Raw genomic sequence first — 24777 nt, forward strand, 5'->3', positions numbered from 1 at the left:
AAGAGTCACCTGCGGAAGTGAGCGTGATCTGTGCTCAGTGCAAGGCGGAAGCAGCTGGAGAGTGCTGGCATGTAATAACGCCCTGTGTGTATCTGCACCGCACAGCCTGAGCCATTGCAGGTATGGGGCGGGGGGGACGGCTCACACCATTGTGTGGGGGGCAGACGGTGGGAATGTGGTGGTGGGGGGCAGACGGTGGGAATGTGGTGGCGGTGGGGGGGCAGACGGTGGGAATGTGGTGGTGGGGGGCAGACGGTGGGAATGTGGTGGTGGGGGGCAGACGGTGGGAATGTGGTGGCGGTGGGGGGGCAGACGGTGGGAATGTGGTGGTGGGGGGGAAGACGGTGGGAATGTGGAGGTGGTGGGGGGCAGACGGTGGGAATGTGGAGGTGGTGGGAATGTGGAGGTGGTGGGGGGCAGACGGTGGGAATGTGGAGGTGGTGGGAATGTGGAGGTGGTGGGGGGGCAGACGGTGGGAATGTGGTGACGGTGGGAATGTGGTGACGGTGGGAATGTGGTGACGGTGGGAATGTGGTGACGGTGGGGGGCAGACGGTGGGAATGTGGTGACGGTGGGAATGCGGTGGCGGTGGGGGGGCAGACGGTGGGAATGCGGTGGCGGGTCAGACGGTGCGAATGTGGTGGCGGTGAGGGGGCAGACGGTGGGAATGTGGTGGCGGTGGGGGGGCAGGTGGTGGGAATGTGGCGGGGGGGCAGACGGTGGGAATGTGGTGGCGGGGGCTCTGTTGGTGCGGACAGCAGCACTGTGTCATGTGAGCGCTGCTCAGGAGGGAGTTTTGAAATAATCAGGAGATTGCATCAGTGATATTTCCCCAGTGCTGGCGGGTTTTATTATGTACTGCTGGGCTGTGCCCCCGTGCTGCGGTCTGTGGCCCCCGTGCTGCGGTCTGTGGCCCCCGTGCTGCGGTCTGTGGCCCCCGTGCTGCGGTCTGTGGCCCCCGTGCTGCGGTCTGTGGCCCTCAAGTGGGGGAAAAAAACACTATTCCATCATTGTGGTTTGTTTTTTAGCAGCATTCATTGTGCAGTAACAAATGACCTGATGACATGATTCTCCAGATAAGACTGACTGCAGTGATACCAAACTCTGAGGCTATGTGCACATGTTGCGGATTTTACTGCGGATCCGCAGCGGTTTTCCCTGAGTTTACAGTACCATATAAACCTATGGAAAACAAAATCTGCAGTGCACATGCTGCGGAAAAAAACGCGCGGAAACATAGCATTGTTTATTCTGCAGCGGTTTACACCTGTTCCATAATAGGAATCGGCAGGTGTAAAACCGCAGGTGGAATCCGCACAAAAACTGCATAAAATCCGCAGGTAAAACACAAGTGTTTTGTTTTTTTTTTTTTACCTGCGGATTTCTCAAAACAGGTGTGTAAAAATCTGCAGAGATTCCAACTACGTGTTCACATACCCTTATAGGTTTTTGTTTTGTATTTCAGTGGTTAAAAATAATTTATAAAAAATGTAAAAACATATCATAATATATCTGACCCGTAATTACACTTTTTGACTTTTCTGGCTATGGAGCTGGTTATTCCCAAAGCGCACCTCCCCCTTTTTTCTTTTTTTTTTTTTACTCCACTTGGGGGACTTGAGAATATTCTCATTTCATCATTTATACGATCTAACACCACAGTACTGCACAAGGCTGAAGTTGGTTTCTTCAGCAATTTTTTCTTTTTTTTTTTTTTTTTTACAGATTCAACAAAAAAAAATCATCACAATAATAACATACAATGCAGTGAGGTGCCCTGGTGTGAATACACTTAACAGCTACAAAAATTATAAAACTGGCACAAATGGGCATCAAAATGGGCACCTGAAGGCGTTAATGAAAGGGTTAAATGACTTTGGGCCACTGATATCACACTGAAGACATATAGAACAGGGCGCCCCACATCAAAGAAGCAAGGTCTCCCCAGCCTGGCCCTAAGTGGTTCTGGGCATCAGAACTGGCATCAAAGTGGGCAGTCGATTTTGGCCATTTGAATAAGTAACTGGTGTTTTTAAGGGGGTTAAATGACTTTGGGCCACTGATCTCACACTATGAATACACAGATAGTGATGCTCTGCATCAAACCCAGGTCCCTGTAGCCTGGCCCAAATGGGTTCTGGGCATCAGAACTGGCATCAGTTGTCTGCCCACTTTGATGCCAGTTCTGATGCCCAGAAGGCATTTGGGCCATGCTGGAGAGACCTTGCTTTGATGTGGGGCTCATTGTTCTACATGTCTTCAGCGTGATATCAGTGGCCCAAAGTCATTTAACCTTTTCATTAACGCCTGTCGGTGCCCACTTTGATGCCCTTTTTTGTGCCAGTTTTATAATTTTTGTAGCTAAGTGTATTCACATCAGGGCACCTGGCTGCATTGTATGTTATTATTGTGATGCTTATATTTTTTTTTTTCGTTAAGTATATATATATATATATATATATATATATATATATATATATATATATATATATATATATATATATATATATATATATATATATATATATATATATATATGAACAAATAAGAAACCAACTTCAGCCTGGTCAGTACTGCAGTCTTTAGAGGAAGAGTTGTTCTATGGAGTGACCCGTCAGCGTCCCACCATCACAGCCAGTCCATGTAAATGCCACTGGCAGTGATTGACAGCAGCGATCAGAGCAAGTTCTGGTCGCTGCTGTTACACTGAATGCCGGCTGTGTCTATTGTTTCATTCTCGGCATCTGCCGGATATGGAACAATGTGATCTGATTTGTTTGCACAGGTTGACATTTTCTTTAAGAGTTTGTCGTCTTTCATACAAAACATGGAAAGATGGAGCATCGAGCTGCAGCCGCAGGGAGCAAAGTGTTGATATAGCCAATGCTGAAAAAACCCTTTAAAACTTGGACAACTCCTTTAAGGTTGCGCCTGACCCTTTTTTTTTTTTTTTTTTTTTTTTAATATTGCTCTAAAGCAGGAGCCTGTCGGGGTATTCTGGGAGTTGTAATTTCCCAAAAGATTGGACGGCTCAGACTGTTAAGGCATGCTGGGAGTTGTAGTATGATGACAGTTTGGACTACTCCATGCTGGGAGTTGTAGTGTTATAATGGCGGATGTACTGCAGGTTGTTTTCCCCTGGTTTAGTGATCATTAGACCCGAGGGGTGTTTTATTGGGGAGCATTATCCCTAGGGAGATGAGCGGCACATTGCGTGTTTGACAGCCGCTGATCTCCGCACGTCTATCGCTAGCAGGAATAGATGTATATTGGAGAATGACGTAGACGTGATGGCTGTGGTCGTCTAGTGGACTCATTGTGTCGCACCCCGGAGCACAATGCTGGGATACTGCAGGTTTGGCCTGTGGCCAGGGTCTGGCAGCCACAGAGGGACACATTGCACAACGGGGTCATAGCAGATGGTAAAGTCCAATGAAAAGTGAAAGCAGTGAGGTGACTTGTATGTTTTCTATAGAGACTTGTGTTCTGCCGTATGGCCCATAATAAAGGGATGTGTTATTGCAATCAGTTTTGCATTCATACAGCTGCATCATTAAAAGGGTTGTTAACCTTTGGGGTCTATTATTGTTTGTCACACTTGGAATGTGCTTTTTAGCTGCAGATATAGGGTTAATTTGCAGGTAGATACTGTTTAAGTACAGTGACCAGAAGCATTGTAAGTGCGGCTACTGGGAGAAAATGAACTCATTTCCTCCCATGATCCGCCTGCTTTCAGTCATGAGGCAGCTAAAGTCACCTCTCGCTATTCTGCGGCCATGGCCTCATAATTATGAGGCAATATCTGGCAACCATTTGCTCACCATGAGTGATCAGATTGTGGCTGCACGCTTGGTAAAGTTCTAAATTGATACAGCAGGACATTATTCCCAGCTAAAAAAAAGATCGTCTCTTGTTCTGGAGGACTAGCCCTCTCCTGCATAGCACACAACACATTGATTTTGAGTTGGCAGTGTGTAATGCCTCATTTCTCCTGTGGGGGAGCTGTAGAGAAATTGTACACTTACATGATAGCTTTACTAAAAGATCACCGGTGATTGGTTTATTGACTCTTCTAACAAATGTGAATTATCATAAGTAGGCGACAGGCGCGCATCTCCTCGGCACGGTTAGGGGTGGAGGGACGATGGGAGGGATTTGTCACTGGTAATTTTTTACACTTTGTGATTTACTGATTATCCATGTAGAATATTAACCATCAAATGAGGTCAAGTTGTGTGAAAGTCCAGCGACCATAAAGGAGGCTGAAACCTAGAATTCTGGGCTGTCTAACGCTGTGGTTTGGTGGAGGAAGCTGAAATAATCAGCAGTTCCGGCACAAATGTGAAACGCGTTGTCAGCTAGCTCAGTAGATAGAGGAACCACTGTCCCTGTACTCAGCGGCTGGGATAGCAGCCTTCTTATGGAGGAACTGAACTTCAGGCCACGTTCACACGTTCAGTATTTGGTCAGTATTTTACATCAGTATTTGTAAGCCAAAACCAGGAGTGGGTGATAAATGCAGAAGTGGTGACGTGTTTCTATTATACCTCTAAATTCAATTTCCTGGGGTTTTTTTGTTGTTTTTTTTTCCCGCTCCTGGTTTTGGCGTAGAAATACTGATGTAAAATACTGTACATGTGAACATGGCCTAAGACCGTGGTAATGCCTATTGGACTCCAGATCTCAACGAAACTTTGCAGTTTTGCCCTGGGGATCATCATGATCTTCTCAGACCCCTTGTATGACATGACCCTGGCGATATGGTACGTTGTCTTGGAAAATAGAAAAAAAATTGGAGACTGGCTCAACAGGACTGGATTTTTCTTTTTCCAAAGAAAATATAGTGCATGCGGAAGAAAAATTGACATGGTCGACATGACCCAGTCGACGCGTTCCGACTGCACTAGGCAGATTTACTCATGACTCATTTAACATTGTCTTGCAGCCTTGGTAAATGGGATCCTTCAAGTAGAACAAAGGATCGGTCAGATTGAAATATAATCCTATGAAAATTCCCGATCCTTTCTTCCCTGGACATTTTGTGTTCGGAGGTCGGGCACCATCATACAGTCGGATGGCTGGCCGGTCCTTCAGAAATCGGCAAATTTGACTACTGCTGCTCATCTGAGTATGGTCATCTCATAGGGTGGTGGTCATGATGGTGGTGATCACACTTATGGTTCTCTTCAGAGCTTCAGTGTGAACCCCTTAAAAACTAGGTTGGGTGTATCTTCGGGGCCATGTGCTAGGAGAGATAGTTGCTTTGTACCCCTTACGGCCGTTGAACACAATAGTATGGTAGATACACTTTTGTGACCACCTAAGAAGTTTGACATGGTCGTACCAAACGACTGTCTGCCTCATTATAGTAAATGGCTCTGCCGGGGGTTGAGTCTGACCATCCAGATTGCACCGAACTTTGGCCCTCGTGCATGCACCCTCTTTAGCATTTCTAACCCGGCTGTCTCACGCTGATCACCCACTGAACAAGCAAAACGCTCGTTCATCTGGTGAAATGATCATTTGTGGAGCACGAAGGGTCATCGTCCTCGGTGCCACACTGTCCTGTGTAAACAGGACTCACTGCCAAGAAGTGTCCGCCTGTGTGCACAGAACGCGATACTACACAGTGTTCATCGATACCGCCATCTGTCTGTGTAAATAGGATAACGGCCAACCGGAAAATCTACCGATCGGTGGTAAGTTGTATAAAACATTTTGTTTTCTGCAATTTTTCAAGTTTTGCCAGGGAAAAGAAACCTGAAAAATTGTTTAAAGATGACTTTAGTCGATCACTGATCGTTTAGGCGAAGGGCACACCCCTGTATCCTGCACGGACGTCCTATAATGAGCCGCCATTATCCTATAATGTCCGGGTGACTCCACACATTAATAAGGGTGATCCCCGGACCGGTGGCGTCCGCTCGCCTTCCCTCACCGGGTTTATGAGCCTCAGTACGCGGATGATGGCATCATTCCTATTAATGACTATCGGATCTCCTGATCCACCTGCCGTAACGTTTCGCTTCCTCTGTAATGGAAGAAATTAAGCGCATTTTCCTAAATCAAAATGTCAGCGAGGAAACTCTGCGCCCTCCTCTCCTGATAAATGGCCGGCAATTATCCGCGAGCTCTGAACTCAGACTGATCATATCATCTTTCTAACCATAGCCCGCGGAAAGTGCATTCATCGAATCCACGGTCTTACATCTGGGGCGAGGAAATGCGGCTTTGATATTGATTTCCTGGAGAACTGGTTCCCCCACTGATCAGTCTAAAGGGCTTCTCCGAGAGACGCTGGGGTTATTTCGGTGGGGCTTCGAAGAAGGGTTAGTCCAAAGTGTTCAGACCCTCTAGAAGCTTCAATCCAGAACGATAGGTTTTTGTACAAGGCTGAAATACAGAAACCGGGAGCCAATTTTTTTTAATCAATATACTATAAAATTTGTATTAAAAAAAAAATATAGATTTTGTTCAAAGGGACCCCTTCTATATTGTAAATGATTGTCTTCATAAGTTCTCCTCTGATGTGGGATGTAGGGTTAGCACCTGGAATATTTCACAAAATCATTGTGTTTTTGTCTCCGTATTTGCAACAATAAACTGCACTCCATGGTTGTGGTGGTGAATTTGAGCCAAATAGACAATAATCCTCTAAAAAAAAAAAAAAAAATCGTGGCGGACTATCAGAAGTTCTGGATTATCGGAAATTGAATAAGAACTCCTGCTCCTTATCTTGGCTGCAGAGCAGCAGTTGATTATTCCTAGTTCCAGGGCCTGGTAATATATTCTGTCGTCTGGCATAGTAATTACACTCATTAGTGGATTACAGACTTGTAACAATCGCCGTCTAACGGGCCGTGAAGAATTGGAGGCAAAACAGTCATTTACTCGTGATCTTGTCGGAGGGAAGCCATTGTGTTTTACACGGGGGAGTCCTATGGTTTCTGCGTCAGAGGGAGTCTCTGACTATACCCCTTATTTCTGGCGCGGTCTGGGCTCCGCTAGGGGCTTCCTCCATCTATTATTTTGCTTTATCAAGTGGAATTTTTTTCTTTTGTTATTTCATCTTTTTCAGTTAGATTTGTAATATAAAGCTCTTGGGCCCGAATTTAATACCTGTAACAAGGCCTCACCAACCATGTGCCTTTAGGCTAAAAACATTCAGGTCATTCTAAAAGGGGGAGCCGGGCCGCCCTCTGTCGCCCTTTATGATTTCAGGGGTTTTCCACCTTCTGTTTACACCGTCCCCACGGTTTCCCGGTATTACAGATTTACTTGGCAAAGTACAAGGTGCCTCAAGTATCAGAACGCCTGCTGAATCTTGCTGACGTGAAACCACAATACACGGAAAAAGACGACCATTATTTGTGTGAGATTTCTCTAGCTCAGTAGTCTCCTACCTGTGGCTCTTCAGCTGTTCCAACACTACAATTCCCAGCATGCTTTGATGGCCAGAAGCAAAGATGTCCCATCTGCTGATTTTCACTAACAAGGATTTCAGAAATGAGTTTTATGTGTGTGGAGCATGCAATAATAATTATGGACACGTTAAGGTCACTATATACGTTCGGTCAGTTGAACCTTCCGATTCTCCTGAACAGATGATGTGAGGGATCAGGCATATCGAGCTGCATGCCCGACCATTTTTATTTTTTGCCTCTGTCAGAGGCGTTTGGCAGCGCATTACTCTGCTCTCCCCATTAAAAACACATGAAGGCTCTTGGTTAGAGGAGTGTGTATAAATGGGTCAGAAGAGGTACAAGTTGTCCAAAGGAGTGTTCAGCAACGTGAACTATATGGGCAGCTGGTGGTTGGGCCCAATTATCGATGTTGGGCAACAAATCGTCCAACCCTCATCAGCGGTGAGTGACATAGACAAGATTAGAGACCATATTATGGCTGATGTTCCCTTGTGTTACCCTCAGATCTTTGTTCCTTGGTTTGCCGTCTGTACGCTGTCATGAAGGAGCGGTAGGAGATGTAGACTAGAAGGATCCGAGCTGACGGTTTCCCTCTTCCAGCAGATAATCGGCCCTTGATGTTGGAGAAGCCGACTCTACGTAACGAGTGACATGGCGCAGAGCTTGCCGCCCCTGCAGACCGGTCTCTGACATGTCCGCTCTCTTCTTTGCAGATATGGCCATCCTGTTCGCTGTCGTTGCGAGGGGAACCACCATATTGGCAAAACATGCCTGGTGCGGAGGAAACTTCCTGGAGGTGACGGAGCAGATCCTGGCCAAGATCCCATCGGAAAACAACAAACTGACCTACTCTCATGGCAGGTGAGATCCCATAGTATGTGACCAGGCATTCCCTATGGATGTTGTGATCAATACTTATGTTTTACATGGAGAACGGTCACTGGCAAAATGGCAGAGATCTACTGGACACCAAGTGGTGCGTACGTTGGTACCGACTGAGTCCCAGAGTCTATCGTACAATCCCCCTCGATGCTGGTGACCGAGGAGGGGGCTGCCGTATATATGCCGCTCATTTATGCATCACCTCTGAGGGTAGCAGTAGGTGGCTTTCAGAACAGAAGAATTTACAAACTCCAAATTCCAGATTAATTGCATTAATTTATGTGGATATGACCTGTGAGGATGAATTCAGACCACCTTAGACTCCCAACTGACAATGCAGCTAAGCTGGGCTTGCTGAGCACTTTCATATTATTATTATTATTACTACTATTTATTCCTCCTCCTAAATGCAAAGTTAAGTAACCTGAAGTAGGCTTCATAAAAAATTTACTACAATGTTATTTCTGTCGCAGGTCTGTTGGGTCTTTATCCGCCTGAGTGGTCTTCAATAATATAAATCTGTGGGCGCTTCTGATGACTCCTTGCTCCCTTCTGTGTTAGAGATGGCAGCAGGATGTACTTGTATATAGATCTCAAGAGTGGACAGGGAAGAAAGCCTGTACAGGCTCGGTGAGGGCAGAGAAAACTGCCTGAAGGAAGGCACATGTAGATATAAATAAGTGCAGGATAGAAGCTGTTCCGATATGAGCTAATGAACACCACAGCACCCTAGATACCGTTCTCATCCAGCCTATATTACTGGGAGAGAATCGTAGGAGCCTGAATTATTTATCATTATTTATAAGCAAATCTATCACCATACAAACTGCATAAGTTATTTTAGAGATCTCTCAGCCCTGATGGGATGGTGTACTTTTGCTTTGCAAACTGTCAGAAAAGCTGCATCAGGATGAACATGTTATGAGAATTATAGAGCCTTTCTGACATGGATTTTCAAAGTAAGTACACCAGCCTCAGCAGGTCTAAAATGGTGACAATTCCTCTTGAAGATGACTACTTTATATCTGCGCAATCACTATATACCTTTTGTGGAATAGAGCCGCTCAACCTTTGTATGTTCAAGGAAATGTTACCTCCCTAAACAAATGCTTGGCTGCTTCAATACATGTGGTGGTCCTCATCAGACCCATCCGATTCCTGATCATTGCCCTCTGTAATTGGCCCTGCAGGCAAAGAACAAATGGAGGGGGAGGGGATTTTTTTTTAGTCATGGATTACATGGTTCATGCGGGTATAAAAAAAAATAAAGCATACAACCGACCATAATGAAAACAAGATGAAGATTTCATGGATGATTGACGGAGTCCTCAGCGCTGTGCGCCATTTGTATAGTTACTTGTTTGGACAAGTTTGTAAACTTTTTTTTTTTTTTTTTTCCCCTTTTCCAACAGTTATCTGTTCCATTACATCTGTCAAGACCGAATTATCTACCTTTGCATCACCGATGACGTGAGTACTTTCCAAAAGGGACGTTAACCTTCTAGATCCACAGTGAGCATGACGAGCCTCTTCTGTGCGGCTCCGTATAGTAAATCTGGGGGGGGGGGGGACAGGTGCCAGCTGTGTTTATACAGCCAGCACCTGTGACTAATGGCAGCGGCCAGAGCTGACAGGAATGGTCAGATGTAGCCTTAAGGAGCGAACTGAGGAACTGAGCCTGATGTCTACATGTGGGGTGACAGCTGTGTTAGGCTGGTTTCACACTTGCGTTTCAAAACGCATGCGTTTTAAAAAAAAAAAAAAACGCATGGTGAAAAAACGCATGTAAACGCGTGCAAACGCTGCGTTTTTTTTCACGCATGCGTTTTTGCATGTGGTGAAAACAACGCGGCGTTTTGACACATTTACATGCGTTTTTTCATGCGTTTGCGTTTTTTAAACGCATGCGGATAAATGTGTGACAGCTGCCAATCATCAAAATAAAGTAAAAAACCCACTATAAACAGAAAGAGCTAGGGTTAGGGGTAGGGATCCTAACCCTACCCCTAACCCTAAAGGGATCCTAACCCTACCCCTAACCCTAAAGGGATCCTACCCCTAACCCTAAAGGGATTAGGGGTAGGGTTAGGGGTAGGATCCCTTTATCAATTTTATGGTGTGGGGTGGTTTATCAGTGTGTTTTTTTTTTTTTTTTTAAAAACGCATGTGATTTTAAGGCATGCAAACGCATGCACAAAAAAACGCATGCGTTCCCATTGACTCCAACGTGTTTTTTGACCCCCAAACGCCTCTCAAAAATACTACAAGTTGCATTTTTGAAAATGAACGCATGCAGTAAAAACGCGACCAAACGCGTACACAAAAAAACGCATGCGTTTTCAATGTTAAATATAGGGAAAAAAACGCATGCGTTTTTTGTGCAAAAAACGCTGCAGACAAAAACGCAAGTGTGAAACCACCCTTACACAGCCAGCACCTGCCTCCTACAGCAACGATCAGAGCTTGAACTGCCCATGTAAATGCTCCTGTCAATTAAAGCGGCGCCACTCAAATGCCGCTGTCAGAAGGGAGCCATTTGCTCCGACACCTTTCAGCCCCACACTTATGTGTTTCTTTGGCAGCCAGGAGCCCGATGAAGGGTCCATATTGCCAACATCCTGGTGCGTCTGGAGGAGAGACGTGCTGCAGAACTCAAGTATCACGATATATAGTACAAGCAATCAAACGTTCTCAGGTTCAATTCTCCTGGGAGAAGTAAATAATAGTGTTAAGTTTTGAAATTCAAATTATTTTTTTTTCTCCCATCAATAAATTAAAAAAATAAGCACATTTGGTATCTTTGTCCATAGACGTGTGATCTATGAAAATATAATTCTTGAATTTTTGCAAAAAAGTCCTCCTTTATGGAGATATATAAATATATGGTTATTTATATTAATTGTGGAAAAAATAAAGGTATGGTTTTTCGAACAGGAAAAAAAACTAAAATTTGGTTGTTAAAATATTGTATTTCTATGCTATAATATAATTTAATGAATATTTGTCCGGTTCAGGATTTCGAGCGCTCCCGGGCCTTTAATTTCTTGAATGAAGTAAAGAAGAGGTTTCAGACCACGTACGGCTCCAGGGCGCAGACCGCGCTCCCCTACGCCATGAACAGCGAGTTCTCCAGCGTCCTCGCTGCACAGCTGGTTAGTAAATGGGCCGCGTTCAGACTTGCAGGATGTGGAACGGTGAATCTGCGACATGAGCAAACGTGGACCTGGGGCTACGGGGAGCTTTATCGCCTTTACCTCTGAGCTCACGGGAGCCTGAATGATCGCAATCTGTAGAAGCCACTCACGTGTGACCCCGCACTGCACACACCGGCCGTCATTGCTCCACGCTGGAGACTCAGGCTGGCTCTTTGCTTTCACTGGATATATAATCAGGACTTCACTGTTTTGGGCTAAAAAGGCCCCTCGTTTTCTACAGTAGTGAGGGGAATCTCCTAACTAGCAAATCCATAATATAGCCTAATTCCTGGCTGCAGTAATGGCAGCAATACTGATAGTGATGAGTGAACGTTCTCGGATGAGGTGTTATCTGCGCATGCTCACGTACTAAGTGTGTTTTATGTTTGTGTCAGAATGTCTCATGGCTGTTCAGCAGCTGCAGCACATGCAGGGATTGCTTAAGAAACGAGCAATCCTTGCATAAGTTGCTGCTGTCTAACAGCCATGAGACATGCAGCCGCGGGGACTCGAGCATAAAACACACTATTGGTACTCGAGCATGCTTAGATAACACCTTAGCCCAGCAAGCTCGCTCATCACTAGCAGTTACCTTCAGCAGACACCATACCCCATGTATAACTAGGAATTGTTAGTTAAGCAATATTAAACACTTCCTCTGTACAGAACCATGATACAGACAACTGTCGGCTGTACTTCCTTATTCCATAGGTATTTAATGGGTTAAAAGCTGTAGGAATTTGTTTTTACAACATTGCATTCCAGAGCCATAATGTGGTTTGTTTGTTTTTCTGCCAACTTACAGTACCTGTATAGGGGCTAGTTTTTTTTTTTTGGGGGGGGGGTTTGTGCAGGAGATGTATTTTCCAATGCCCCCATTTTGGAGTGCAGTAATTCCTCTAGTTTTTTTCCCATACATGTATGGTGGGCGTGCGTGTATGGCGCAGGTTCAGGAGCTAAGTCCACTGTGTACAGGGGGCGCTCAGCTGGCTCTGGTGGGGGCAGGGAAGACCCTTTGATGAAGGGGTGAGGAGCGACTGATCAGGCAGGGTGGCTCTTCTGTAAGGCCATGTTCACACCATCCTTTTTTTTAATGCGGAACCGCCGCGATTTTCCCGCTGTGGGTCCGCAGCTGTTTTCCATGCAGGGTACATTACAATGTACCCTATGGAAAACAGGAACTGCTGTGCCCACATTGCGGAAAATCGCAAAAAAAGCCGCGCTGAATAGCCGCGGTAAAAAAGAAGTACCATGTCACTTCTTTTTGCGGAACTGCAGCGGTTCTGCACCCATAGACCTCCATTGTGAGGTCAAACCCGCAGTAAAACCCGCAGATGAAAAAAATATATCTGCGGGTTCTCTGCGGTTTGTGGTGCAGAATCGCTGCAGTGTGGATGCCCCCCCCCCCCCCCCCCCCCGTGCCCTCATCTCCCCCCCTTATACTTTCCCGGCCTCCCGGTGTCCGTCCGTCCGTCTTCTCCCTGGGCGCCGACATCTTGCAAAATGGCGGGCGCATGCGCAGTACGCCCGCCGACTCTGCCGGCAGATTCGTTCCAAAGTGCATTTTGATCACTGAGAGAGGTTATATCTCAGTGATCAAAATAAAAAAAATAGTAAATGACTTCTCCCCCCCCCCCCCCCCCCCCATTGTCACCCCCATAGGTAGGGACAATAAAAAAATTAAGAATTTTTTTTTTTTTCCACTAAGGGTAGGGTTAGGGGTAGGGTATTTTCAGCCATTTTAACCCTAAAAAACTTCCTAGAAAACACACACTCTGCATAGAAAACTGCATAAAAAAACGCATCAAAAAACGCACCAAAAAAAAGACCTGCGTTTTCTACCAAGAGCTGCGGTTTTTAGTGCAGAAAAAACAGCAGGGAAATCAGGAACGTGTGAACATGGCCTAACAATGTTCCTTTCCATGGCACAATTTGTGTTAGTGTAGTAACGCATACTAGAATATTGTCTGGCTGCAAACTAACAGGCAATTTCTTAGTCTAATACATGCACACAGTCACAGGAGGACTTGGGACCTAACAAAGGCTCAATCTGTCTCCAGGTTTTTCCTATGTAAACTGATGAAGGGACAGAGACCCTGATTCCAGCAATGTGTCACTTACTAGGCTGTGTTTTGCTGTTTCAATAAAATCTGTGTTTTATCAGCAGGAGATTATCACTACAGGACTAGATGTCCCATGCCTCCTGGTCCATCCCCGTCCCCACTGCTGATTGGCAGCTTTGTATTCCTCCAATCAGCGGTGTGGGCGGAGTTATACACAGCTCAGCATTCCGAGCTCTGCTAGATCTGCAGCAAAGAAAACCGTGATTGTATCCTAACTGCTGCACCCAGTAACTTAAAGTGACACATCGCTGGAATCGGGGTCTCTGTCCCTACATCAGGCTGCTGTCAGATTACATAGCAAAAACCTACTGACAGATTAACTTTAAATACCTACAAACAGTCCTGATGTTTATGGGAGAATACCACAATCCAGAAAGGGGTGCAGGTTATATTGAATTTTAGGGGGATTTCGGGATTTTCTGTTGGATTAGGTGGGCTTACATGGACGGGATGTAAATATTGGTGTGTGTTGTGAACATGTAATGGTTGTCTGCCCGTTCCCCAGATAAAGGTTATGCAATAATTTGATCTACTGGAGAAAAAAACATAGCAGGAAAAAAGCCTCACCAGGAGCCATTACTAAAGCTCTACAGTGCGGCTGCTGCCTTTTCTGATTTCTGCACATTACATGTATAATTAGTGGGAAGGCGGGGGGCTCGGCCGGACGGGGACCAGTATGGCCGTGCTGGATGTTATGGGGTGTAATGTGTCCTGTCGCTTTTTTCTTTAGAAACATCATTCCGAAACCAAGAGCGTAGACCGTGTAGCGGAGACACAAGCCCAAGTGGACGAGCTGAAGGGCATTATGGTCCGGAATATAGGTACAGACCGTGCACAGGAAAGCGGCGTACATGATGCCAACGTTGTGTTGTCTCTTTAATGCTGCTAATCCCTTTGCCATAGTCGTGTGTGAAATGCGTGCAGTCCTATATTTCTCGGTCTGTCCTTCTCCCCTTCTCCGAGCCGCGTCTTCTGCGCGGCCACAAGTCACTATCCCAATGCTGGGCCACGTGCGGCTCGTAGGCTGCGATTGTGTAGGTGACTTGTGGTGGTCCGGCTCCTAGCCAGAGAAAGGACAGGAGGAACGGCGATCAATAAATCTATTACTACCTGCCCTCCGCACAGGAGGACGGCTAAGGGAGAGCTACGGGGAAATTGCCAGAGTGCAAAGGAACCGATCATCAGAAAAATAACTTTAAGTTTGTGTTTAAATGTGTTTTTTTTTTTTGGTGTTTGTATGTCAGTAGGATAAATCTTTCCATGCCGCCTATATGAGCATGTAGTTCAAAGGAAGCTGAATCAAATGAAACCTTGATGTTACTCCAGAGAAATCCACTGTGTTCTAAACCTGTAAACCTCTGATCTACATGTCTATATATACTGAATAGGAGGGTTGATCCTTTGAGATTCCTTTTTAAAAAGGATCGTTTTATGGGGGGGGGATTGCTAATTTTTTTAAAAATCTTCCCAGTATATAAGCGGGGGGGGGGAGAAAGGCGACTTTAATCTTTACTGTCATCTATGTAAATCCCGGGCTTCCAGTCGTGTGGGTGGCATTGGATGTCCAGTAGTCGTGCCCCCGCAGTGCGACTGATGGCCCCGACCCTCTCCAGGGAATCCCACGGGGGGCTCACACTCTGAGGCTGTGCACGTCCTCGGCGTCGGCTCTGATCTGTGCGCGTTCACTGCATACACGAAGCCTCCGACTACCAGCAGCTGTAGGGGAAAAGGAGGGGACAGGTTCCCTTTAAACAACGGGCCACTTCCTGATAACTTCTGTCGCTATACGATGGCGCACTGTATACGGGCTGTATAGTGGGGAGGATAATGGGGACTATAGGTGTAACCCCCCCACCCCGTAATCATCAGGGGGTGCCCGTGTCCGCAGTGATTAATGGCTGCCTCTGCAGTAGTGTGTTGTGAATTCTGTGGCTGAATTCACTTCTGTGGTCACAAGTGGTATTGCAGTCTCTGGGCTTCCTCCCTCAGGTGTTTTGGTGAGCTCGTTGGCTGCCTTGCTATTTAGCTCCACCTGAGTCTGTCTTCCTTGCTCCTTGTCAATGTTCCAGTGTTGGATCTGAGCTACTGCATCTTTCCTTGGGCCTGCTGCTCTGCTAGATAAGTGCTTCTAGTTTGTTTTCTGTTTTTTCTGTCCAGCTTGCTATTAACTTTTGCTGGAAGCTCTGAGAAGCAGAGGGGTGCACCGCCGTGCTGTTAGTTCGGCACGGTGGGTCTTTTTGCCCCTTTGCGTGGTTTTCGTTTTAGGGTTTTTTGTAGACTGCATAGTTCTCTTTGCTATCCTCGCTCTGTCTAGAATATCGGGCCTCACTTTGCTGAATCTATTTCATTCCTACGTTTGTCTTTTCATCTTGCTAACAGTCATTATATGTGGGGGGCTGCCTATTCCTTTGGGGTATTTCTCTGAGGTAAGTCAGGCTTGTATTTCTATCTTCAGGCTAGTCAGCTCCTCAGGCAGTGCCGAGTTGCATAGGTAGTTGATAGGCGCAATCCACTGCTGCTTATAGTTGTGTGAGGATAGATCAGGTACTGCAGTCTACAGAGATTCCACGTCTCAGAGCTCGTCCTATTGTTTTGGGTTATTGCCAGATCTCTGTATGTGCGCTGATTACTGCACGCTGTGTTGCCTGATTGCCAGCCATAACAGTAGTGGCCGGGATGTGTCATTACATTTTAATGTGTTTTCCGCTCCGATCTTATTAACGTATTTCACCTTTCCGGTTTCCAGATCTCGTAGCCCAAAGAGGAGAGCGGCTAGAGTTACTGATAGATAAGACGGAGAACCTTGTGGACTCGGTAAGTACAGCCAGGAAATCCCAGAATGTCTGCGCTGCCCGGGGCGGGAACGGTGACTGTCATGGAGGCTTTCCATCATGTGAGACCACAGTCCCTCAGCGCATGCTGGGACCTGTAGTTATTCCTCCTCTTCAGAACTACTGCTCTAATGAATGAGGTATTGACCCCTGACATCACAGCGCCTCCGCAGCAGCTTTGCAATACGCTCATGTCCCCTCCCCCACCCAATGTTGTACCCTCTGACCCCACGGTCCGAGATCATCCAGACCACGGCATACACCAGGCCTTATGGTGGTATAAATGCCCACTTTGTGCCCCAACGCTGCCATCTAGTGGCTTCTTTTAGTCATTGTTGCTGGAGCCTCTTACAAATAATTTCACATGATTCACTAACCACAACTTTTTGGTGTTTGTTATTAAAGGGGGTTATCCACTTCTCTTTTTTTTATTTTATTATTTTTTTTTTATGTGCTTGGTGCTAAAAAATCATTTTTTGCTATTTGATTTAATTAAAATGTTCCACTGTTTGGCTTTCATAGGCCCCTCGATTCTTTACACATTCAACTTTGTTGTGGTCATAAATCCGTACAGGAGCTCAGAAGACGACAGACAAGAGTCACAAGCACTCCTGTCTGACTGAGCAGGAGCTCACTGACGGGTCCTCAGTTACCTTATTTTGCAGCAAGTAATGGTGCAAGTGATTAAGTTTTTAATCAAACTAATTTCAAAACCGATTTCGGCCCCAAATATACATTTAAGAATAAAAAAAAAAACAAAGGTGAATAATCCCTTTTATTTGATACATTTTTTTTTTAATGGCATTTTTTTTAACCTATTTAAGAATTCTACAGCGACTATGTATCACATGACGTAGCGAACTGCAGAAAGAGTGTCTAGAGAATCTGTCAGTGAGCTCATTGGACGGCAGGGTCTGTAATCACCAGACTTTACTGGTGGATTTATGACAAGATGGTGGCCGTACTGAAATCCATAAAATCACTCTGTAATCGCCTATCCAGAAGATAGGTGGTGTTCGATCGTCGGGGTCCACTTTTTCTGAATGGTGGATCCTATGTGATCTATTGTGAACATAGTGTTATATTTTCTTGCAACCCTGCCTCTGGTGATAATGAAACTGCTGAAAAATCCTCAGCGTAGTGTAGCACATCCATCTGTATGTAGAGCACTTGGGGCACAATGTAAAGAAAAATGTCTGTTTTTAAATTCCCCCCCCCCATCTGTCACGCTTCTTAACCCTTCAATTATCATTGCAGTCTGTGACCTTTAAGACCACAAGCAGAAATCTCGCCAGGGCAATGTGCATGAAGAATCTGAAGCTGACCATCATTATTGTGATCGTGACAATAGTGAGTGCCGAGGATCGATCCCTTTATCCTGTGAATGCCTTTTATGTTTAGGTTATTTTCTAATCCCCAAAAAAACTCCCTTCAAGGGAATATGTCCCCAAAACATGACCCTTTGGAGGGAGGGAGTTTTAAACTTTATTTGGCATTTTTTACACGGACCACTAGGCCTGATCTAAGGCCTCTACTTCCTGTTCTTCACATGGACATTAGCAGCAATAGACCGATTTGGAACCCATTTGTTTGTGTAGAAATGTTATCTGAGCATGCTCTAATCCAGATATGAGCCATTGTGGAGGGAGAGTGAGGAGGTGAGTTGATAACACCCATTGTGTATACTGTGTTAGCTACTGTATATAGGTGTTATTGGTCATTGTACAGGAGGAGGAGGTGAGCTGTGACATCACCTATTGTGAATGGTGGATTCTGTGTTATCTACTGTCTATAGCAGTGTTATCAGGCATTGAGGAGGAGGTAAGCTGTAATAACACTGGATCCACCATTCACAATAGGTGATATCTACTGTACATAAAGGTGTTATCAGTTATTGTACAGGAGGAGGAGGTGAGCTGTGATATCGCCTATTGTGAATGGTGGATCCTGTGTTATCTACTGTATATAGAGGTGTTGTCAGTCATTGTATAGGAGGAGGTGAGCTGTGACATATCCTATAATGAATGGATCATGTTATCAGCCATTGTACAGGAGGAGGAGGTGAGCTGTAATATCACCTATTGTGAATTGTGAATCCTGTGTTATCTACTGTATATAGAGGTGTTATCAGTCATTGTACAGGAGGAGGTGAGCTGTGACATCACCTATGGTGAATCCTGTTATCAGCCATTGTACAGGAGGAGGTGAGCTGTGACATCACCTATAGGTAATGGTTGATTCTGTGTTATCTACTGTATATAGCAGTGTTATCAGGCATTGAGGAGGAGGTAAGCTGTAATAACACTGGATCCACCATTCACAATAGGCGATATCTACTGTACATAGAGGTGTTATCAGTCATTGTACAGGAGGAGGAGGTGAGCTGTGATATCGCCTATTGTGAATGGTGGATCCTGTGTTATCTACTGTATATAGAGGTGTTATCAGTCATTGTACAGGAGGAGGTGAGCTGTGATATCACCTATAGGTAATGGTTGATTCGCAGTTCTCTATAGTTTATACAAGTTTCTTATTTAGTACAATCCTGTCTGTGCGGATAATGACTGCTGAAAAGACTTCTGTGCAGAACAGGAAGTCTAGTACAGGTCCTTCTCAAAAAATTAGCATATAGTGTTAAATTTCATTATTTACCATAATGTAATGATTACAATTAAACTTTCATATATTATAGATTCATTATCCACCAACTGAAATTTGTCAGGTCTTTTATTGTTTTAATACTGATGATTTTGGCATACAACTCCTGATAACCCAAAAAACCTGTCTCAATAAATTAGCATATCAAGAAAAGGTTCTCTAAACGACCTATTACCCTAATCTTCTGAATCAACTAATTAACTCTAAACACATGCAAAAGATACCTGAGGCTTTTATAAACTCCCTGCCTGGTTCATTACTCAAAACCCCCATCATGGGTAAGACTAGCGACCTGACAGATGTCAAGAAGGCCATCATTGACACCCTCAAGCAAGAGGGTAAGACCCAGAAAGAAATTTCTCAACAAATAGGCTGTTCCCAGAGTGCTGTATCAAGGCACCTCAATGGTAAGTCTGTTGGAAGGAAACAATGTGGCAGAAAACGCTGTACAACGAGAAGAGGAGACCGGACCCTGAGGAAGATTGTGGAGAAGGACCGATTCCAGACCTTGGGGAACCTGAGGAAGCAGTGGACTGAGTCTGGTGTGGAAACATCCAGAGCCACCGTGCACAGGCGTGTGCAGGAAATGGGCTACAGGTGCCGCATTCCCCAGGTAAAGCCACTTTTGAACCATAAACAGCGGCAGAGGCGCCTGACCTGGGCTACAGAGAAGCAGCACTGGACTGTTGCTAAGTGGTCCCAAGTACTTTTTTCTGATGAAAGCAAATTTTGCATGTCATTCGGAAATCAAGGTGCCAGAGTCTGGAGGAAGACTGGGGAGAAGGAAATGCCAAAATGCCTGAAGTCCAGTGTCAAGTACCCACAGTCAGTGATGGTGTGGGGTGCCATGTCAGCTGCTGGTGTTGGTCCACTGTGTTTCATCAAGGGCAGGGTCAATGCAGCTAGCTATCAGGAGATTTTGGAGCACTTCATGCTTCCATCGGCTGAAATGCTTTATGGAGATGAAGATTTCATTTTTCAGCACGACCTGGCACCTGCTCACAGTGCCAAAACCACTGGTAAATGGTTTACTGACCATGGTATTACTGTGCTCAATTGGCCTGCCAACTCTCCTGACCTGAACCCCATAGAGAATCTGTGGGATATTGTGAAGAGAAAGTTGAGAGACGCAAGACCCAACACTCTGGATGAGCTTAAGGCCGCTATTGAAGCATCCTGGGCCTCCATAACATCTCAGCAGTGTCACAGGCTGATTGCCTCCATGCCACGCCGCATTGAAGCAGTCATTTCTGCCAAAGGATTCCCGACCAAGTATTGAGTGCATAACTGAACATTATTATTTGTTGGTTTTTTTGTTTGTTATTAAAAAACACTTTTATTTGATTGGATGGGTGAAATATGCTAATTTATTGAGACAGGTTTTTTGGGTTATCAGGAGTTGTATGCCAAAATCATCAGTATTAAAACAATAAAAGACCTGACAAATTTCAGTTGGTGGATAATGAATCTATAATATATGAAAGTTTAATTGTAATCATTACATTATGGTAAATAATGAAATTTAACACTATATGCTAATTTTTTGAGAAGGACCTGTATAAGAGCTTGTGATCTGATATTTTTAGGTAGACGGTGATAAAAAAAAAATGCTAAACTCCAGTGTACCCTAATGTGACTAGGGGACTTTGTGCCGCCACGTGTCCTCTTCCCTACCATGATGCTCTAATCCTGTAAGTTGCACATTTCTCGCCCACAGGTCGTCATCTATATCATTGTGTCGGCAGTGTGTGGAGGGCTGACATGGCCCTGTGTGAATAAGTAACCCCCCCATCTCCTCTGATGCATGAAGACCATCAACAGGAAGTGGAACGTAGCGTCCGACCTGTTCACACACGTAGCGTCCTGTAGAAAAGAGACTTGATGGAAAAGCCTTTTCCTCCCCAGACACCGAGGTGTCGGAAGTTCTCCTCGATCTGTCGTCCCTCCATCCATACCGGACAATGTATCTCTATGCCTTATAGGTCCCGCCGTCCCGTCCAGCCGGGCATCTACCTGTGGTGACGGGAGACATGTCGTCTCTGGCATTACACCATTTCTTTCCTCGCATACTATGTATAGGACGGATTCATGTTTTAACCTTTTGCCGAGTGTTTCCATCATTTTTAATTTTTGCTGCCCTGGCAATGCTTGTTACGCCATATTGATGCCATCCACACCCCTCAGTCTTCATTGGGCAAACCCACTATTGTTTCCATGACCTTATCACTTTGCTCCATCTCCAGTTATTCCTCACCTCCGGCCTCCAGTGTGAAGTGAAGGTGGATGATGTGTCCATGTGCTCGGGTCATCCGGTAATGATTACAGCCACATCTTCCCTCCCACGTCTGAGAAGTAAAATGGTCAGTCCTGTGTTTGTACACCGATTTTTTATTTTTATTTTTTTTTTTATTTTTTTTTTTCCCCCCCCCCCCCCCCCAGGAATTCAGGAACGCTGGAAGACGACCCCCTCCACGTTGGTTATCACCCAAAAATTCTAGGACTCGTGCACGCAGCTGGTAATTGACTTGTAGGACCTGGTCCAGTGGCCACCGGGCAGGAGCAATGGCATCCCCATCTCTGCCCACCTTTTGCCAAGTCATCCTTGCTGGATGATCAGAAGAAGAGCCGCGGATGCTGGGAGGTAGGAGGTGATTCGCAGGGATGCTGTCCATGATCAACATGGCCAATGGACTGGGCCCTGCAAATCAATTCACAACAAGTAGACCTTCTCTATACGGGGGCAGATGTCGGCCATTCACTCACCTTGGGTAGACCTCCTCTATACGGGGGGCAGATGTCGGCCGTTCGCTCGCCTTGGGTAGACCTCCTCTATACGGGGGCAGACGTCGGCCGTTCGCTCGCCTTGGGTAGACCTCCTCTATACGGGGGGCAGATGTCGGCCGTTCGCTCGCCTTGGGTAGACCTCCTCTATACGGGGGCAGACGTCGGCCGTTCGCTCGCCTTGGGTAGACCTCCTCTATACGGGGGGCAGATGTCGGCCGTTCGCCCGCCTTGGGTAGACCTCCTCTATACGGGGGGCAGATGTCGGCCGTTCGCTCGCCTTGGGTAGACCTCCTCTATACGGGGGCAGACGTCGGCCGTTCGCTCGCCTTGGGTAGACCTCCTCTATACGGGGGCAGACATCGGCCGTTCGCTCGCCTTGGGTAGATCTCCTCTATACGGGGGGCAGACGTCGGCCGTTCGCTCGCCTTGGGTAGACCTCCTCTATACGGGGGCAGACGTTGGCCAATCGCTCGCCTTGGGTACCATGCAGTGCACATTTTATAATAATGACCCTTGTGTGGTAGGGAGGCGTCATTAACAGATTTTTGGAAAACCATGGCCTTTCTTCTTGAGGTGATTATGGTGCCTCCATGTCTGCAGTGCCATGGTCACAGGCCCTGAATCTGGCATGGTTGGGCCATCCACAATCTTGTTACTAGAAATCCGCAGTAAGCCTCCCAATGCCCCCTTCCCACTCTTGGTCCGGTTTGTTGCTATCGGACTTCACCTCTTGTCCCATGTTCTCCTCAGATTCTGTACAGATGTTGTTCTGCTTTATTCAGACGATTTATCGCTGTAAGTAACCCTGTATATAACAGATATATAGACTACGCGGCCTCCATCTTGCTTTATCTCGTTGTGTTTTGTTTTTTTTTTTGCACATTTCAACTTTTCTAGTTTACAAAACTTCCCCCCCCCCCCCCATCCCCCGATCTGAAGATTTGTAATTGATGGTGTATCCTGGTCTGTGCCCGCTGCTGCAATGTTACCTATGCCGGTAAGTGGGGCTGCAGTACCCACCTGGATAAATTATGAAGGGCCGCAGCAGCCATCAGGCCCCACCGTACTGCTAATTGTTGGGGGTCCTGGTACAGACATCAATAAATGTCAGAGAACACATTTTAAATCAAATGTCACCAGATTTGACCTTTTCTAACACGTTCATACATTATTAAACAGTTCTTGGATCTGATGAGGCTGGTGTACTTACTACGAAAACCTTATCTGAATGTCTGTGTATTCCTGATAATAACAGGAGTCCAGGCTAGACCTAAACAGTAAGCGAGCCAGACTCCTAAAATGCTCATCTTATTATCCGGATCGTACGGTCAGTCAGCTATGGATTATCTTAGTAAGTACAACAAACTTATCAGGCCTAAGGTCGTCTTAATGCATACAGTTTGTATTGTGAAATCTGGTAACACATCCACTGTGTACAATATGAAATCGATCTGTTTAGACCATATGAGGATGGTGTACTTGCTAAGAATCCATATCTGAATGGCTGTATCATCCTGATCAGACGAGAATTACTCTCTAGGTTCATCTTATTGTCAGCATTATACAGCCAGTGGGATATGGAGTTTTAGTAAGTACACCAGCCTCATCTGCTTTTAAAAGATCGATTTAATATTGTATGCAGTGTGGTTAAGTGGATGTGTTACTAGATTTCACAGCATATATTACATAGATCTTAGACCGGATGAGGCCGTTGTGCTCACTGTGTGATGTATTTAATAATGTATGCAGGTTGTGTTGTGTAATCTGGTAACACATCCACTTTACCAAACCGCATATATTAAGTTGCTCTCTTGAGACTGGATGAGGCTAGTGTACTTATTGATTTTCTCAGTATCTCAATGTTTGTATAATCCTGATAATAAGAGGAGCATTTTATGACGCCAGCTCGCTCGCGCTCCAGGTGTAATTTCGACACATCTGCTCCTCTTATTAGGATAAGGGCGCAGTCAATATTGATCTGGTCACAATCCTAGGACTGGCCATCGGCTCTCCTGACCTCACCTGCATAGAAAAACACTGTCACTCTCAGGACAGGAGAGCCGATGGCCAGTCGGAGGACGGCGACGCAATCTTCGTGCGAGTAATACGGCCGTCTGATTGCGCTCTTATACAGCAATTCAGATATGGATTTTCTTGGACCTTATGAGGCTGGTATAATTACTAAGATCTATTTAATGTTGGCAGTTTGTATTGTGAAACCCGGTACTACGTCCGCTTGGACATTCTGACAAGTGATTGCAGGTTTCATGGCCCATAGATTGACTGACTGCAATGCCCTGACTGACCACCAGGGGTCTCGTAGCTTCAGAAGTTGTCGCTCCATGATGCACGCTCTGTGGACGCAGTAATGGCGGCAGTGGTGCCAGAAAGAGCTGCAAGATGACGACTCTAGCTGGAAATGTTTGTTTTTTTTCTTTTTTTCTCCTTTCCTTTGTCCCCCGGAGGCCGTTTTGTTTGCTGCTAGGCCGGTTACAGATGATGATTACCCCGCTGGGATTGAAATGTTGATTTATTTGGATTGTTTTACAATGTTCTCTGTTAGAACAGCCCTCTCCTTTCATGGTTTGTTTGCTTTATGTATGCATTTTGTAATTGTTAAACATCTTAAATTGCTAAAAATAAAGTTACAAAAAAAAAAAAAAAATCACTGCAGCCCTTCTATAGCCTGACAATTGGCAAAAGTATTGAGGTCAAAAGCAAAGTATACGCTTTCCCTACATACGTATACTATACAGTAGGGCAATTCCCCAATATTATGTTTTGTGTTTTTTTTTTTTTTTGTAACACTCCCATTAAGGCTGTGTGCACACGTTGCAGATTTTTCGTGGGTTTTTTTTTTATATAAAAACGTGAAAACGCA

At 45.5% G+C, this 24777-nt stretch overlaps 1 protein-coding gene across 2 annotated transcripts; it reads left to right on the forward strand.

The window, feature by feature from the left end:
- VAMP7 (vesicle associated membrane protein 7) lies at positions 1 to 24777 on the forward strand. Of its 2 annotated transcripts, XR_011317981.1 has the most exons (9): positions 1 to 120; positions 8138 to 8285; positions 9719 to 9776; positions 11321 to 11458; positions 14354 to 14444; positions 16370 to 16437; positions 17712 to 17804; positions 20830 to 21391; positions 21552 to 24777. XR_011317981.1 is itself a non-coding variant. In XM_069746863.1 (8 exons), exons 2-8 carry the CDS (start codon positions 8140 to 8142, stop codon positions 20893 to 20895), a joined length of 660 nt encoding a protein of 219 aa, XP_069602964.1. In that variant the 5' UTR covers positions 1 to 120; positions 8138 to 8139; the 3' UTR covers positions 20896 to 21496. The 2 variants fall into 2 exon arrangements, 1 of the variants encoding a protein (XP_069602964.1); XM_069746863.1 differs by lacking the exon at positions 21552 to 24777 and having other exon boundaries at positions 20830 to 21496.

This window comes from Ranitomeya imitator, chromosome 2, assembly GCF_032444005.1.
Source record: "Ranitomeya imitator isolate aRanImi1 chromosome 2, aRanImi1.pri, whole genome shotgun sequence".
NCBI classification, from domain to species: domain Eukaryota; kingdom Metazoa; phylum Chordata; class Amphibia; order Anura; family Dendrobatidae; genus Ranitomeya; species Ranitomeya imitator.

What these genes read in the sequence shown, in the direction of transcription:
- VAMP7 (XM_069746863.1), top strand. Translation starts at nt 8,140, where the DNA reads ATGGCCATCCTGTTCGCTGTCGTTGCGAGGGGAACCACCATATTGGCA. An exon ending in CATTATGGTCCGGAATATAG is followed by an intron (nt 14,445 to 16,369) that starts GTACAGACCGTG and finishes TCCGGTTTCCAG; the next exon opens with ATCTCGTAGCCCAAAGAGGA. An exon ending in TTATTGTGATCGTGACAATA is followed by an intron (nt 17,805 to 20,829) that starts GTGAGTGCCGAG and finishes TCTCGCCCACAG; the next exon opens with GTCGTCATCTATATCATTGT.